The following is a 16,881-nucleotide window of genomic DNA, read 5'->3' on the forward strand; positions in this document are numbered from 1 at the left end:
TACTACAACTACTTAAAACTTAATCAAAGCTTAATCAGACGTATAAATGCATAAAAGATGATAATAGCATCATCAAAACTCTGGTTTTGGTTTCACTTTTGCAAAAGCACACCGTTTCCTGTCAGCCTGCAATCAGCTTCTCCCCCACTGAAGACTATGTGTAAGAATATAAAAACATTCAGAAACCTTTAAATTATAGATTCAACTGATTATAACTGAACCTGTAATAAAGACTAATATAATACCAATATATTTTGAACATCTGAGTGCATCTATGAAAGCAACATCCCTATTAACATGAAATGTTAATGATGATTATAAAATAGCAGCAAATAATAGCAATAAAATATTTCTATTCCCCACAAGGGAAACACAGCTGGAACTAATTAGGCAGGCGAGACAGGGGACAGAAGCTGAACACAGAGAAGGAATATCAAAATAAAACAGACTTGACACTGAACAGAGGGAACACGGAACCAAAACCTAAGAACTAGAACTCAGAAAATACTAAAGAACTAAGGAGCCAGGAATACTTGAGACAAAAATCAAAACCAAGAGACAAGCAATGACACATCATGAAATCAAGGATTAATAATACAAAACAGAAAACACTGGGTCACCGACACAGGACCATGACACTTAGAGTGTGTGGTATCAGGGAAGCTGATAGAGCAGACAGAAGCTGGTCATTTGTATTATTGTTTAATTAACAAACATAGTGAAAAATGGTAAAATGTGTAACTATAGTGACATATTTGGAAATACCTACCTTGACTGGGTCCACGTACATTCTTATCATCATTTTCATGCACAACATGAGAATACCTGAACATAGAGGAGGTGATATTGGTAGACAACAAATACATCACCTTAGAATAAATATTTTGAAAATCACAGTACATTAAATTACAAATATAAAACAGACTTGACACTGAACAGAGGGAACACGGAACCAAAACCTAAGAACTAGAACTCAGAAAATACTAAAGAACTAAGGAGCCAGGAATACTTGAGACAAAAATCAAAACCAAGAGACAAGCAATGACACATCATGAAATCAAGGATTAATAATACAAAACAGAAAACACTGGGTCACCGACACAGGACCATGACACTTAGAGTGTGTGGTATCAGGGAAGCTGATAGAGCAGACAGAAGCTGGTCATTTGTATTATTGTTTAATTAACAAACATAGTGAAAAATGGTAAAATGTGTAACTATAGTGACATATTTGGAAATACCTACCTTGACTGGGTCCACGTACATTCTTATCATCATTTTCATGCACAACATGAGAATACCTGAACATAGAGGAGGTGATATTGGTAGACAACAAATACATCACCTTAGAATAAATATTTTGAAAATCACAGTACATTAAATTACAAATATAAAACAGAACTAATGAAATTACTGACAGTGTTCTTAGCTTGTTGGAATAGGGTCAAAATGTTCCCATACAGAGCAAAACTTTCTCTTTCTTGCTGCATGAATGAAGCAACAGGTCACCAAAGCTCACATCTGTGTAATTCTCAAATACACAAAACACCAACACTAACCTGTGAGCTGTGAGGGGATCCATTGTGGTTCATGTGTGACATTGTGCCCATCAATAGATTCAAAATACTACATTTGTTAGCCAGTGTGAGAAAATCCACCAATGACACAAACTGAGAATCCAGGCCGTGCACAAAAACATTCACACAACGACACATTTAAGAACCAGCGGATTTTCCAGCATCACATCTGTTAGCTGGGCGTCTTAAATGAAATGATGGACGTGGATCTGTCTCAGCGAGCAGCTTCTTCCTCACACTTCTTCTTTAACACTTCGTGCTTTGATGAAAGATAAACATGAAGCTGGATTTCATGTTGAGGAGACTCTGAATGGGCCTTAGGATCTATAAATGTCCTCAGTTTCTTTCAGACACTCGTGAATATTATCAATTTACACTGCTGCAGCCTACAGCTCACTGATGACAGAGACAGCTGACTTTAAACACACATCCAGAAATAACGTTAGCACTGAGAGCAGAGCTGAAAGCATCCGTCCAATCGCTGATGGCCGCCTGAAGGAGGCTACAAAGAGCAGAGCTCATTGGCTGTGAGCTGTTTGTGACACTTCAGCATCTTTTGCAGTTTCCCTGCTTGTTTCAAATGTCTCACTGGCACTGATTTTGATCTGTCGTCTCTGTAGGATTTTACCTTCAATATGGACACAAGTGACTGCAAATCACTGCTTTGTCTGCTTTATATGGACACTTTATAAACATCAGAGGAAGCCATGAAAGATTGGGGAACAGCCGCTCTGCTGGACAAGGACATCAGTTGACTCGGAGCAATGGGAAACACACTGAGGCCACCTAGAGGACAAGTGGGGAACAGCAGGGAACTTCAAAAAAAGTGACCGGAGATGGCTGTAAGTGCTAAACAGAAGAAACATCCATGATGTGTAAAGTTCAGCTTCATATGATGAAGGTTTTTATTATTATTGGATGCTTTAAGTACGGCTTCTTCTCTATCAGTCTCCAACTTTAGCTATAAAGACTCCACACATGCTACCAGAGCAGCCCTTTCAGCATCTATCTTTAAACTGGTCCACGATGTAGTTGAAGACACTGCAGAAGATTTTCGGCTACTTCGATTAGAACATTAGTGCTTAGCTACAGGGGCAAGCTTTCCCAGATGAATGTGCCTGATCCCATCTGCCGGTGGATCACTGACTTCCTGACGGACAGGAAGCAGCATGTGAGGCTGGGAAAGAATGTCTCGGACTCCCGAACCATCAGCACCGGCTCCCCTCAGGGCTCTGCTCTTTCTCCTCTGCTCTTCTCCCTGTACACTAACTGCTGCACCTTGTTGGGATTCAGAGATTCTTTTATTGTAAACGTATAATCTGCCTTATGATAAATGCATTAATAACATGTTCTACAGTATTATTTTATCAGTAATATTTCTTATGGGGTTCATAATGCATTGAATATGTTTGTCATTACATTGACCTTTTTATTCACAGGTTGAGTTTATTTTATACACATTGCATAACTGTGCTTGTTTAGAGTTGATGTTCCATCCAAGAGGGTTTTAAGCTTCACTGGTGAGAGTGTCCAGGTGATACATGTTGAGGGAAGATGAGAACATAGCAGGTTAATTGCATGCATGCTTACAATACACTTATTAATTTAGTGGCAGGCCTGAGCAAAGGCCCAAGTGTCTTCTGCTCTCTTTTTGAGACCTGCGCCAATTCAGTCTACTTAGTGATTGGTGACGAGGGTCAATTATTAGCTTTTAACGATCCCGAAGCTTGAAGTTTATTACCTTAAAAGGCAGGTGTTATAGAAAAGAGAAGTTATATGACTGTTTATAGTTATTAAAATGTATAAGATGCGCTCATGTCTGTCAACTATGTATTTTTGACTTGTATTGACGTGTATGTGTGGGCGTTAATGTTCTATGGTATAAAACCAGTTTTTGATGAATTTTTGTCAGAGGAAGACATATGCAGATGTTGCCTCTCCTGTGTTAATAAACTCATCGTTTGATTGCATTCGTCTGGTGCCTCCGTCGTTTGTTGTTTGGTCTCCAGTTGATCGATCTCGCTTCATTTTGGTGGAGGATGCGGGCAACCTGAAGACCAGTAGAAAGAGCTACAGGTGTTTGTTGTTGGCGGAGGTTGAGACCAGATCGGGTGATCGGACGGCAGACGTCACGGGGTGATCGCTTGACTACTACTGGGCCCACATATAAAAAGGTAAGGCACAAACCTCTTAAACGGAAATTGTGCTGGATTGGGACATAATTCTAAAATATGTAGTCAAGTGGTTATCCATAGATCTCTGTTTTGAGTTTTGTTTGAAATAAAAATCGTTGTTTGCAACGAAAGTGAAACTTAAGATAGTGTTGCATTCATGGTCGCCTTGGAAAAAGCAGTACTGAGCTAAAAGTAACTAGAGATGTTGTTTTAAGGAAATAGAGAGGAATAAAGAGATTATAAGTGTTTAAAAGTCACGGAGCTGAAGAACTCCACCCCTGGGAAAGACGTTTCCTGGGTATTAAACTAGGGGGGGGGCCCGCTGAGATTTCGTGGCCTCAGACATAGCCCCGGTGATCGCAGAGGATCATTGTTAGGGAGACACTTAAATAAGAGAAACTCAAGCCAGCCGTGAGCTTGAGGTTTTGCAGCAAGCCGAGCCGAGCAGTGAAACTGAAACTAAACTTTTGAGTTATTGAGATATTGTGTGTTATGAGAGACGATTAAAAGTATCACCTGTGCATTTGTGGACCCGCCGTGGTCAGTGAAGATTTGTGGACCCGCCGTGGTCAGTGAAGATCTGTGGACCCGCCGTGGTCAGCAAAGATTTGTGGACCCGCCGTGGCCCAAGAAAAGCTGTGTTTCTGTTGATATATCTGGAGAATTCGCGGACCTGTTGACGTCTCTTAAAGACGAGCCGCGGTGTGTATATCCGGGTTGTTGGGACCCACGCATACAGCTGGAAACTGTGACGTAAGAAACTGTCTGAAATGATTTAAAGTGCCAGCCGGCTGCAGCTCGGGTGTGTGAGAGGCTGTAAAAGTCTCTTTTCCCGTTCTTTTCTTGCTGGGGAAAAAGTGCGCAGTTAAAATTTGGGTGCGGTTACTTCCCCTTTTAATTGTAATATTGTTTTGAAGGGATCTGTGTATTGAATGGGCGAGACAGACACTGGAGTTTTCACATTAGATCAGAGAGACATAACTGGGTTTACTTTCACCGTTTTGCTGACGCCAGTAATCCAAGGCGAGCCGGCACAGGTGCAAGTGGAGGTGTTTGTTTGCTGTGAGACAGCTTAGAGTATCATTTTTATAAAACAGTGTGTCTAACTGAAATAGAGTTCCCCAGTTTTCTGGATAATTGTTTGTGTTTAGTAGAAGCCCTAGACCAACTGGTGAAACAGAACAGTGAAGAGAGAAGAGAGGTTCAGCAATAACTGATATTGTGTCATATTATTTTGCTCTCAGCAGATACCGAGAGAATTTATGAAATAACTTATGTGGTTGTTTCTTGCCTCCTCAGAAGCAGATTTTATTATTGGAGGAGGCTTAATTTCCCTGCCGATAACAAGGCATGGTATATTGTATGTCTATAAGATTTGAGTTGATTAATTTCCCCGAAGGAATCCTTGCGATAGGTGTAGCTCAGGGGGAAACACAGGATAATTATTATATCCTTATACTCTCGGCATTTATGATTGAGGAGTATCTCCCTGAGTTTTTTGGTTATTGTTTAAGGCAGTTTAGAGAGCTGACTGAAAGGGCTGAGAGGGAATCCACCTCTGAAGGCCAAAGTTGAGTTTCTGTACCAGTAAAATCCCTTGGGGTTTTTTTTTTTTTTTTTTTTTTTTATCAAAGTCATACCACCAGATATTGGTTTAGTTAAGAGTTATCGGTGTGTTATATTATCTCAGTCTATTGAAAGGAGATGATTCATTATTTTTCAGTGTCGGCCAACTTAACATTCGTGGGTGAGCTGACATATTTGGAATTGTATATATATTGTGAGACTGAGGATACAGATCACCAGTTGGTTGTACAGGCAGCTTTGGTTGACTCACAGATTTCCCTGTTTTTGCGGGGTTGTGTAGATTTAGTTCAACACCTTGTTGCCCTTTTTGAGAGTGAGTTGGCCAGTTAAGAAGCTATTTGGGTGCAGTCAATTTTTTCTTTTTATTTTCTTATTTACAAGAAGAGAAATACGCACTGTAGGCCCCTGTAAGAGTAAGAAATAAGGCTGTATGCCCCTCACTGATTTTAAAACACCCCGTTTTATTGAACAGTGTGATTTTGACTTTAAGTAGAAAGAGCAGAGAAGTGTTTTGATATTGTTCATATTAAAATAGTTGAAGTTTAGAATTATGCAGTATTTTGCTCAGCCTTCATTTCTTCTTTTTACTGAGACCTAGTCTATAACTACCACGAACTAGAATTTGGCATAGAAAGTGGTGGGATTAATTGTGTTTGGTGTTTAAAGCAAGAATTGCAGCCGGTTGGGTGCTTATTTTAAAGTGTTGAAAACTGTGGCTGTTCTAAGAAGTTTGTGAAATAAAAGCTGTGCTGTCTGGCCCCGTGTTGGTCACTGTGTATATCAAGCAGGTATAAAAGAGGAAGTGTCTGGGTGGCCGACTACCGTACTTCTGACGGAAAGGAGGAAGTGTCTGTTCTCTGGCCCCAGAGCTTCTGATAGAGAAATAGGAAGTCACGTCAAGGAACTTCCGAGGGCGGGCACATACAGCAGCCATTTTGAAAGCAAGATGGCGAAAAGTTCAACCGGGACATCTAGTGGACAAAAAGTCTATAAGCCACTAAATGATCAGCTTGAAGAGTTAAACAAAGCCATCCACATGGCTTGCACAAAAACAACTAAAGTAGCAGATAAAGAATTTAAGGCTGTAAGGAAACATGTTGAGAAATTATGTGCTGCTCAGCAAAGAACTTTGCAGGATAGGCAACCTCTTCATCTTATTTTTGAAGAAGAAAGGGAGAACTGTGCAAAGAGATTACAGCAATTGCAGCAGGAAACATTAACACATGCAATAAACAGACACACCAAAGCAGAAATAAAACTCTTAAAGGAAACTCACGCAAAACTCTGTAAATGGATAATAATGTGTAAAGGGATTTCAGGTTGGATGAAAGAGGATGAGGCTCAAGCTCAAGAGGTAAGTTCACTTCTCTCACAACAGGAAAAGAAACCAGAAAATGCAGAACAGGTGCGCACCTTGATGAAATCTTTTCAGGAATTGCAGCAGGAAAACAAGAAACTGGAAGGACAAATATATTTGCTAAACACAGCAAATGAGAAACTGGAGCATGCGCATGTGAAGCTAGCACTGCCTTCCAACCCTCTCCCCACCTCTCCTGAATTACCGGAAGACACATTGCCACCACACCCATCTCAATCATCAGTAGACTCTTTGCAACCGTTCCATCCTTGGGTCGTTCAGGCGGCATCTGCTCCACCCCCTCCTTATGTTTTCCCCATAATGTCTTTAGCAGGAGGAGAGATTAGAGGGCCACAAGGACAACAGGGTGCAGTAATCGGAGGTTTTGCAGATGTTGTACACATTACTCCTGCAGCAGCAGCAGGTCAGCCACCTAGTGCACAGCCCAGGGCGGTACAGCCTATGGGTATGGGAGAAGCAGCTTTAGCCAAAGCTGGACCCTCAACTTCATCTCCCAAGTCTGTAGATTTTATGGAGTTTGATCCATTAAAAACACAAGGGGAACCTGGAGCTGAGGATCACCTAAGTGTGAACTTAGCTACCGGTCAGGAAAAGTTGAAAGAAGGAATCTCTGTTACCCCCTCAACAGGTGGGACGGCCTCACCAGCCGATGAGGTTCGGAGGCTGGAGTTTACTCCACTGCCTACCCCAGCTAGAAAAGAACATTCCCAGCCAGTAAAGACAGCTGGGATGGAAAAGCCTCAGTGGATAGGGGAAGTTTATGGAGAAGTGCAAGCTGATAAAGATGCTCTGGCAGAAATTCTGCAAAGAGTAATCAAAGTAGAAGAGAGAGTAAAGAAAGAAAACTTGGCTGTCTTTAATGAAGAAGATGAGATAGAGGAAGAGAATGAGCCAGACTGTGTGGAAGGTTGTGAAGCTCAACCAGATACCAAAATGGCAGGAATGAAGTTGCGATCACAGAAAACTGTGTATCGGACGGAAAAACCAAAACAAAAGCCGGTGAGCCAGGATAAGACTATAGCAGGGCGAGAAAAACGACAGTCTATGTTTAGAAAATATAATTTGTTGAAGCCTGAAGAAAAGGAGGTGCACTTTAAGAATAGCTTAGATAACTTAGAATGGGAGATGCCCTTAATGTGTGGAGCAAAGCAGGAACCAGTGTATCGTTCATACAAGATGAGGGATCTAGAGGCCCTAGTTCAGCAGCTGCCCCCTATAACAGAGGGAGGAGCAGCTTGGTTAAGGAAGTTAAGAACCTTAACAGAAGGAGACGAGCTTGGCCTTGGAGACTTTAGAGCCGTCGCAGGAAGGACGATGATTGCGGGAGGTTTAGCTGATGTGGAAGAAATTGCTAAGACTACCACTCTTCCAAATGATGTGCCATATAGTAGAGTAGAAGATAAGCTAGCTGACGCGGTTCGTGAAAAATACATAACTCCAAATGTAGGGTCAATACCAAAAATAACTTGGGATCCAAAAGACACTCCCAGAGAATTTTTAGAAAAAGCTAAGGAACAGTGGATGTCACAAACTGGCATACATCCAGGTCAAGAAGGTGAGAACAGAGCTTGGTTCCGCGCCGCTGTCTTGAAGGGGCTGCCAGAGAAAGTAACAACTGATTTAGAAAAGAACCCAGATTTTGCAGTAGCAGACTCCACCCAGTGGGAGCGGCATGTAACACATCGGTTACTGTTGGAACAAGATACGGTAAACAAACAAAAGAAGGAGTTAGAAGATGCACAGGCGCAACTGTTAAAATTACAGTTGAATGAAGCTCGTGAGAATTTTAGTGTTAGGAAAAAGGAGAAAGAGGGTAGTAAACCTATGATGGTGGTTCAGCCCCAGGTTGATCCAGCGCCCGAGCAACCAGAGCGTGCTCCCAGTTCTTATCCTGGTGACCATGAAATACCAAGGCAAAGACGCACAGGTAGAAATCGGGGGGCCAACCGTTTACAGAGGGGACGTGGTGGACTCTGGCGACCAGACCCTAGAGCTCGTGGTCCGGGGAATCCCAGAACGAATTCATGGAATGTCTGTTACCAATGTGGAAGAGAGGGGCACTGGGCTCGAGAATGCCGTGAGTTGCCTCGAAGCTATGAACAAAGAGATTACCAAGCATGGGGAACTCAGAGAGGCAGAGGCGGTTACCAAGACAGACATCAAGCTCCCAATCCAAGAGTTGCGCCGCGGTCTCAGTATCCAGTGGGAGACTGGAGCTGGGAGGAACAGTACTGATGGAGCCCACAGGAACCAGGCAGCAGGGGAATGGCAGATCCTATGCTGTCAATGACAGTGGAAGGTGCAGAATTGCCCTTCCTGGTGGACACTGGGGCAACGTACTCAACTTTGAGGACGACACCAAATAGTGCAACCATCTCTAACCACACTGTCAGTGTTGTGGGTTTCTCTGGGATACCAATGACTCTGCCACTCACAGACCCAGCTCTGACCAAGCTGGGCAAACAGACTTTGAGGCACCGATATGTGGTATCTCCACAAGTGCCTGTGAACTTGATGGGCCGAGATTTACTCATCAAACTGGGAGCCACCATTATGTGTTCCGCGGATGGACTGACGGTCTCTCTGCCCGGTGGAATGTCGCTACCGTGCCTGGAAATCAATTCAAAGAATCAATACTTGCTGCAGAACTGTGAACCACCCCCTGCTGACATTTACTGGGGGCGCTTGGTAGAAGAAGGCATTTTGGAACAATATCAACAGTGGAGACCCTGGATCATGAGTCTTGCGGTGTACTCCTCGCCTAGAGATCCATTCCATGTCACTCTCTTTTATGATAGGGATGATGATGATGTTTACCGAGAAGCCTTCCAGTCTGAACTTGAGGGTCAGACCTGGAACGTTCAAACACAAAATATTTATGTGGGGCCAGAAGGTGTAGCAGCGGTTGTTAAATTAACAGATGAACAGTTGTCTTGGTATAACATGGGATCAGATTCGGCCCCACACATCACATTGGCAGTCCATGAGGGACACCAGGCCAAAGAGTTGGGGACGATGGTGAGGCGTGCGCTGGATAACGCTTGGTGGCAACCCACCCAAATTCCAGATGTTTGTTATGCACCAAAATGTAAAATATATCGTATCACATGTGTGTCCAGTGACGCAGTGATATTAGAGCATCAGCAAGTATCAAGAATACATGGTAGTGAGAGAACAGATCATCCAGATGCAGTGGTAGAACTTTCAAAATTGCCTGACACTCTGTGGTCTACAGGACCCACTGATGTTGGCTTAGCCCATTGTGCGCCGGTTTTGTTCCAGCTGAAATCGGACACGCCAATCTCACGACCACAATATAGACACAAGCCTGAAGCAGAAGAAGGGATCGCTGAGACGATTGAAGGGTTGTTGAAAGCAGGAGTGCTTGAGCCCTCGCAATCCCTTTGGAACACACCAATTTTGCCGGTGGAGAAACATGGGACAGGGAAGTACCGTATGGCACATGATTTAAGACTTATTAATGCCATACTACGTACCGATACGGTGCCTGTACCTAATCCATACACAGCCTTAACTGAAATAACCTGCGACCAAAAGTGGTTTACATGTATTGATCTAGCAAACGCGTTCTTTTGTCTCCCATTACATCATTCACTCAGAGACATTTTCTCTTTCACATACAGAGGTCGTCAGTTTAGATACACACGCTTGCCACAAGGCTTTGCCCTGTCCCCAGGCATTTTCAATCAGGTGCTTAAAGAAGCCCTGTCACCCTGTCAGTTGCCTGAAGGGTGCACATTAATACAGTATGTAGATGACTTACTTATCGCAGCTACTTCAGCAGCGGCTTGTACGGCAGCATCACTCACAGTGCTCAAAAGACTGTCTGAATGCGGCTTTAAAGTAAGTAAAGAGAAACTACAGTTGGTTCGACCAGAAGTCACATTTCTGGGCCGTGTAATAGCCCATAAATCATTGGGACTAATGAATGCACACAGAGACCAAATTTTGACACACCCAAAACCAAGAACGGTAAAAGAACTTCTTTCTTTTCTTGGCCTGACGGGCTACAGCAGACAGTTTATTCCAAACTATGCAGGAAGGACGGCTCCCTTACGGGATCTGATTAAACAGGTGGGCGTTCGAAACCTTAAGGCTGAATTGCCATGGACGCTCGACACTGAAGCCGCGTTCATTTCTTTGAAACAAGACTTGTCAAGGGCCTCAGATTTGGCCACACCTAACTATGATGAGCCATTTTACTTGGATATTTCTGAAACACTTGGAATAATAAATGGTGTGTTGTTTCAGAAAAAAGAGGGAGGAAGACAGGTACTTATGTATGTCAGCATAAGATTGAGCCCAACAGAAGCAAGGCATCCTACATGCACACAGCATGCAGCAGGGGTTGCCAAAATAATACAGAAAACAGCACATGTGGTGAGACAACACCCACTAAAAGTTCTGACTACACATAGTGTGGTGGCATATGTGAACTCGCAGGCGTTCACCATGACCTCATTAGCACAACAGAGGTTGAGTAAAGTTCTAGATGCTCCAAATCTGACATTTACACATGAAGGAATTAATATGGCAGATTTAATGGGAGCAGGGGAACCTCATGATTGTACTAAGAAAGCAGAACTGGAAGGGAAAGTCAGGGAAGACTTAAAAGCAGAACCTATTCCTGGAGCTGAGGATTGGTTCACAGATGGCTGCTGCCATCGGGATGAAGAGGGACTGAAAGCAGGCTATGCTATAGTCTGCAAACAAGGAACTGAATTTGAGGTAAAAGAAGCAGGGAGAATTGAGGGACAACAGTCTGCTCAGAGAGCAGAAGTCATTGCACTGAGTAGGGCCTTGAGATTGGCCAAAGATAAAAGAGTGAATATTTATACTGATTCAGCCTATGCTTTTGGAGCAGCCCACGTGGAACTCCAGCAGTGGAAGAGAGCAGGCTTCCGAACAGCAACAAATGCTCCTATTTGCCACAGGAAGGAAATGGAGGAACTGGAGAGGGCCCTGCACGACCCAAGTGAGGTGAGCATTATCAAATGTAAAGGACACTCTCAGGCAAATACCATGGTTGCAAGAGGAAATCAGAAAGCGGATGAAGCCGCAAAGGAAGCAGCAGGCTATAAAGGACGACAGCAAATGGTGCAGGTAATTGCTGAAGAGGAGGCAGGCATCAATATGTTGGAGGAGGCCAGACAGGCCCAAGAGGAGGCTTCTCTGGAGGAGAAAGAGGTGTGGCAGAGCAAAGGAGCGCGAAAAGAGGGTGGTCTTTGGAGAGGAGTTGATGGACGACCAGTCCTAACTGACAAACTGGCCAGACAGAAGATAACTGAGGCACATGGGCTTGGCCATGTGGGAGTGGCACAGATGGAGAGAAATTTGTGTCACTGGTGGCACCCAGGACTAACAGCTATGATAAAGGAAAAAGCCCAAACATGTTTAATTTGTGGAGCTCACAATCCAAAACCAGTGGTAAAACCAGAACCAGGTAAGTTTCTCCTGCCAGAAAGGCCAGGAGAAGAAATTGTGATTGATTACACTGATATGATTGATGTGGGCCCAGGGGGAGTCAGATATCTGTTAGTGTGTGTAGATGCTTTGACAGGGTGGCCAGAAGCGTGGCCCACCCGAAAGGAGGACGCCAAAAGCGTGATTAAGTGCTTAATCAATCATTATATCCCCAGGCATGGGTTTCCAAGGCGCATTAGATCAGATAATGGAACCCACTTTAAAAATCGAGACCTGGAGGAAGTAGAGAAGATGTTGGGAGTAAAACACAGGTTTGGGACTGTATACCATCCTCAGTCTCAAGGGAAGGTAGAAAGAATGAACCTGAATTTGAAAAACAAGTTATCTAAAATCTGCGCAGCGACGGGGTTAAACTGGATTTCAGCTTTACCAATTGCTCTAATGACTATAAGATGTTCTGTTAATAAGTCAACAGGATTCACCCCGCATGAGTTGCAGACGGGAAGGCCATTTCCAGCACCTTGGACAGAGGTTCCAGCGGAACACACCACGAGAGGTAACAGGTCTCATGCAGAATATTGGGATGAATTGAAGTGTCTTGTCTCCAGTTTCACCAAACAGGTTACTTCTGGACTGCATGTGGCGGACCAGGTGACCCCAGAGGCGAAGGCGGTCTGGCTAAAGGTTATCAAACGCAAGTGGAAGGAGCCACGCTGGACGGGTCCTTATGAGGTCGTTGCCAGGACAACTACAGCAGTTCAACTGAAAGGGAAAGGCGATACCTGGTATCATTGGTCGCAGTGTGCGCCAGCACACGAGAGCTTGCTAGAGGAAAACTCCTCTACATCAAACACAGGTGTCAACGATAACGAGCAGAGGCAAAATAAATCCTCTCACCTGTGCAACGGGCCAACCAGTAGTCTACCTGGGAGGCCGAAGAGAGAAGAGCAGCAGCTGAGAAGGTCGCCACATCAGAAGAAAGGAGCAGTGACCAGTTGAGAACTCCAAAAGCAGGGGAGTTTCAGTCCAGAACACAAAGTTTACCTAACATGATGCAGACACACGAGTCAGAGACACGTAATGAGAAAAAACTGATTAAAATGTTTCTTACAACCACATGTCTATTGTATACTGTGATATTAACGATGGCTGTGTTGTTTATTGTTTATATTTTGCAGGGCACTCCGAACCACTCGTCTGAACACGGAGGCCAGTCCAGCACAGCACTTCCTGAGACTGCAGTTCCTAAAACGGGATCGGTAAAAAGACAAAAGCGCCAGGTGTCAGGTAAAGGTGATGAGTGTCTCAGCATGAATAATGGCATAGAGTTGAATTATGTTAAAGGGTCTACCAGCTCTTTCACGTTTGATTTGTGTGACGTTATTAAGTGTACAGGAGCTAGTAGTAGCTGGAGAGCATATGATATATGGGTTTGCAATCATCCCATGATATGCTTCCGTAAGGCTGTTTGGGGCCCCTCGTGGGGGAAACACGTTTACACCTATATAACAGATCAGTGGTGTGCTTGGCAAGACGTGGTAGGTTGGACAGGAGTAGGATGGCAGCCAGACGTGCCGCAGGGATTGAAGGGGATAGCCATTCAAAGGGATTATTCTGTTTCCCAGAACCCTGTCACTCTTTCCCTAGGACCGTGGGATACGCTCCCAAAATCTGGGATCCCGGGAGGTATGTTCTATTTGGTAATTGGGGTGGATGTCATAGGGACAGATCCATCAGGGATAATTAGGGTAAACTTAGTTGAACCAATTATCACTTTAGCTGACCAAACAATAACCTCAGGGGCAGTCGCTCAAAAGGAACAGGAACTAAAAGAGAAATTACTTGTGACATCAGATTACACTAGATTGAAGCCGCAGGATTTGATTGAGCGGGCCACCGGTTTCAAGGACAGTAACCTCTGGCTTGATTGGGTGGCTCAAAATGCTAGAGAACAACATGTATCTGACTGTGTTGCCTGTGCGGCAGCTAGGCCACGTTTGTTTACAGAGCCCGCCCCATTGCATTTAGAAGATAAGTGGGGCTATGAGTGTATGTTACAGTTAACCAGAAGTGCAGTGACCACTGGCAACTGTACTTTGTTGTCCAGGCTTTTCCCTCCCGTTTCAAAGCAGACAACAGTGGGACCATTTATGCCAAAACAAGATAACTATACATGTTTTAAGTTCTCTACAGATAATGAAAAGTACAAGGTGGGAGAGATCGACCCAACTTGGTGTGCTGTCACACTCCAGGGACGAACCACCAATAATGTAAGCGACCCAAACACAATAATTGGAACATGGGCAAGAAGTGGGCTCTATTATTACTGTGGGGAGAGCACTCTGTTGGCTCGTGTTCCTTTGGGAAGCGTAGGGACATGTGCAATGGTGCGATTGGGAGCTCCGCTTATGCTTATTGGGAATCAGGTAAAGGCTATTCCACAACACAACACACGTACTTTAGCTGCAAGACGTAAGAGACATATTTTGGCTAGAAGAGGGACTCAGGGTACACATGCTTATGATCCTCGTTTGGACTCGCCGACCTGGATAGACTCCATAGGAGTGCCCAGGGGAGTTCCTAATGAGTACAAGCTGGTAAATCAGGTAGCTGCAGGATTTGAGAGTATATTAATTTGGATAACGCCTAATAAGAATGTTGATCGCATTAACTATGTTCATTACAATCTGCTGAGACTCTCTAACCTAACCAGAGACGCCATGATGGGGTTCGCAGAACAATTGGGTCCAAGTTCGCTGATGGGCGTGCAGAATCGAATGGCCCTTGACATGTTGCTGGCAGAGAAGGGAGGTGTCTGTGCCATGTTCGGAGACATGTGCTGCACCTTTATTCCCAATAATACTGCCCCAGATGGCTCAGTAACCCGAGCTCTGGAGGGCCTGAAAACTTTGTCTAAAACTATGCATGAGCACTCAGGTATCGAAAACCCGCTGGAGTCCTGGATGACATCCGTGTTCGGACGATGGAAAGGTGTGGCAATGTCAGTGATATGCTCCTTGGGTGTATTTTTGGGGATACTGGTCATTGTGGGGTGTTGTATCATTCCTTGTGTCAGAGGATTGTTGGTAAGAGTAATGGCGAGGGTTGCTAACCCTGGCTGGGTTGAGGGCATCTACCAGATGAACTTAGAACCCATAGAGTGGGGCAGGGAGTGATACAACATGAAGTGTGGTGACATTCCTTGTTGGAATGTCAAAAGAGGGAATGTTGGGATTCAGAGATTCTTTTATTGTAAACGTATAATCTGCCTTATGATAAATGCATTAATAACATGTTCTACAGTATTATTTTATCAGTAATATTTCTTATGGGGTTCATAATGCATTGAATATGTTTGTCATTACAGTGACCTTTTTATTCACAGGTTGAGTTTATTTTATACACATTGCATAACTGTGCTTGTTTAGAGTTGATGTTCCATCCAAGAGGGTTTTAAGCTTCACTGGTGAGAGTGTCCAGGTGATACATGTTGAGGGAAGATGAGAACATAGCAGGTTAATTGCATGCATGCTTACAATACACTTATTAATTTAGTGGCAGGCCTGAGCGAAGGCCCAAGTGTCTTCTGCTCTCTTTTTGAGACCTGCGCCAATTCAGTCTACTTAGTGATTGGTGACGAGGGTCAATTATTAGCTTTTAACGATCCCGAAGCTTGAAGTTTATTACCTTAAAAGGCAGGTGTTATAGAAAAGAGAAGTTATATGACTGTTTATAGTTATTAAAATGTATAAGATGCGCTCATGTCTGTCAACTATGTATTTTTGACTTGTATTGACGTGTATGTGTGGGCGTTAATGTTCTATGGTATAAAACCAGTTTTTGATGAATTTTTGTCAGAGGAAGACATATGCAGATGTTGCCTCTCCTGTGTTAATAAACTCATCGTTTGATTGCATTCGTCTGGTGCCTCCGTCGTTTGTTGTTTGGTCTCCAGTTGATCGATCTCGCTTCAACCTCCACCCACCAGTCTGTCAAGCTAATCAAGTCTGCAGATGACACCACCGTTATCGGACTCATCTAGGAGGGGTATGAGTCTTTCTACAGGATGGAGGCTGAACGTCTGGTGTCCTGGTGCAGCCACAACAACTTGGTGCTGAATGCCCAGAAGACAGTGGAGATTATTGTGGACTTCAGGAAGCACACAGCCCCACTCCCCCCCATCATTCTGACTGACACCCTCATCTCCACTGTGGACTCATTCCACTTCATGGGTACCACCATCACCCAAGACCTGAAGTGGGAGCCCACCATCACCTCTGTCATTAAGAAAGCCCAGCAGAGGATGTACTTCCTGAGGCAGCTGAAGAAATTCAACCTGCCAACATGGACGATGATGCAATTCTACACTGCAATCATCGAGTCCATCCTCACCTCCTCCATCACCGTGTGGTACGCTGGAGCCACTATCAGGGACAAGCAGAGACTGCAGCGTGTTGTGCTCTCTGCTGAGAAGGTGATTGGCTGCAGATGTGATAGATTGATTATTAGTTCATAATGTAGTAAACAGTTGTGGTTAAAAGTTACTCAATTTATTATTCAATTTGTTTCAAATATGTAAATGTATAAACAAGGGTAAAAAAAAGTCCCATCAAAGAGATGTAATGTAACACAAAACAGTTAAAAGAGTTCATGACTTTGTTCAACCGGATAACAATCCTTAATGTGACTATAACCTGTGTAAAATTCAATCTGTGATCTA

General features: G+C 43.8%; 1 protein-coding gene across 1 annotated transcript; it reads left to right on the forward strand.

The window, feature by feature from the left end:
* The first annotated feature begins 2,685 nt into the window (after positions 1–2,685).
* LOC112845449 (uncharacterized) lies at positions 2,686–13,277 on the forward strand. Its single transcript, XM_025904848.1, has 3 exons — positions 2,686–2,825; positions 3,634–3,751; positions 12,630–13,277. The coding sequence occupies exons 1-3, from the start codon at positions 2,686–2,688 to the stop codon at positions 13,158–13,160; spliced, it is 789 nt and encodes a 262-aa protein (XP_025760633.1). The 3' UTR covers positions 13,161–13,277.
* Positions 13,278–16,881: the final 3,604 nt, after the last annotated feature.

The sequence above is a fragment of the Oreochromis niloticus genome, unplaced genomic scaffold, assembly GCF_001858045.2.
Source record: "Oreochromis niloticus isolate F11D_XX unplaced genomic scaffold, O_niloticus_UMD_NMBU tig00007374_pilon, whole genome shotgun sequence".
In the NCBI taxonomy this organism is placed as follows: Eukaryota; Metazoa; Chordata; class Actinopteri; order Cichliformes; family Cichlidae; genus Oreochromis; species Oreochromis niloticus.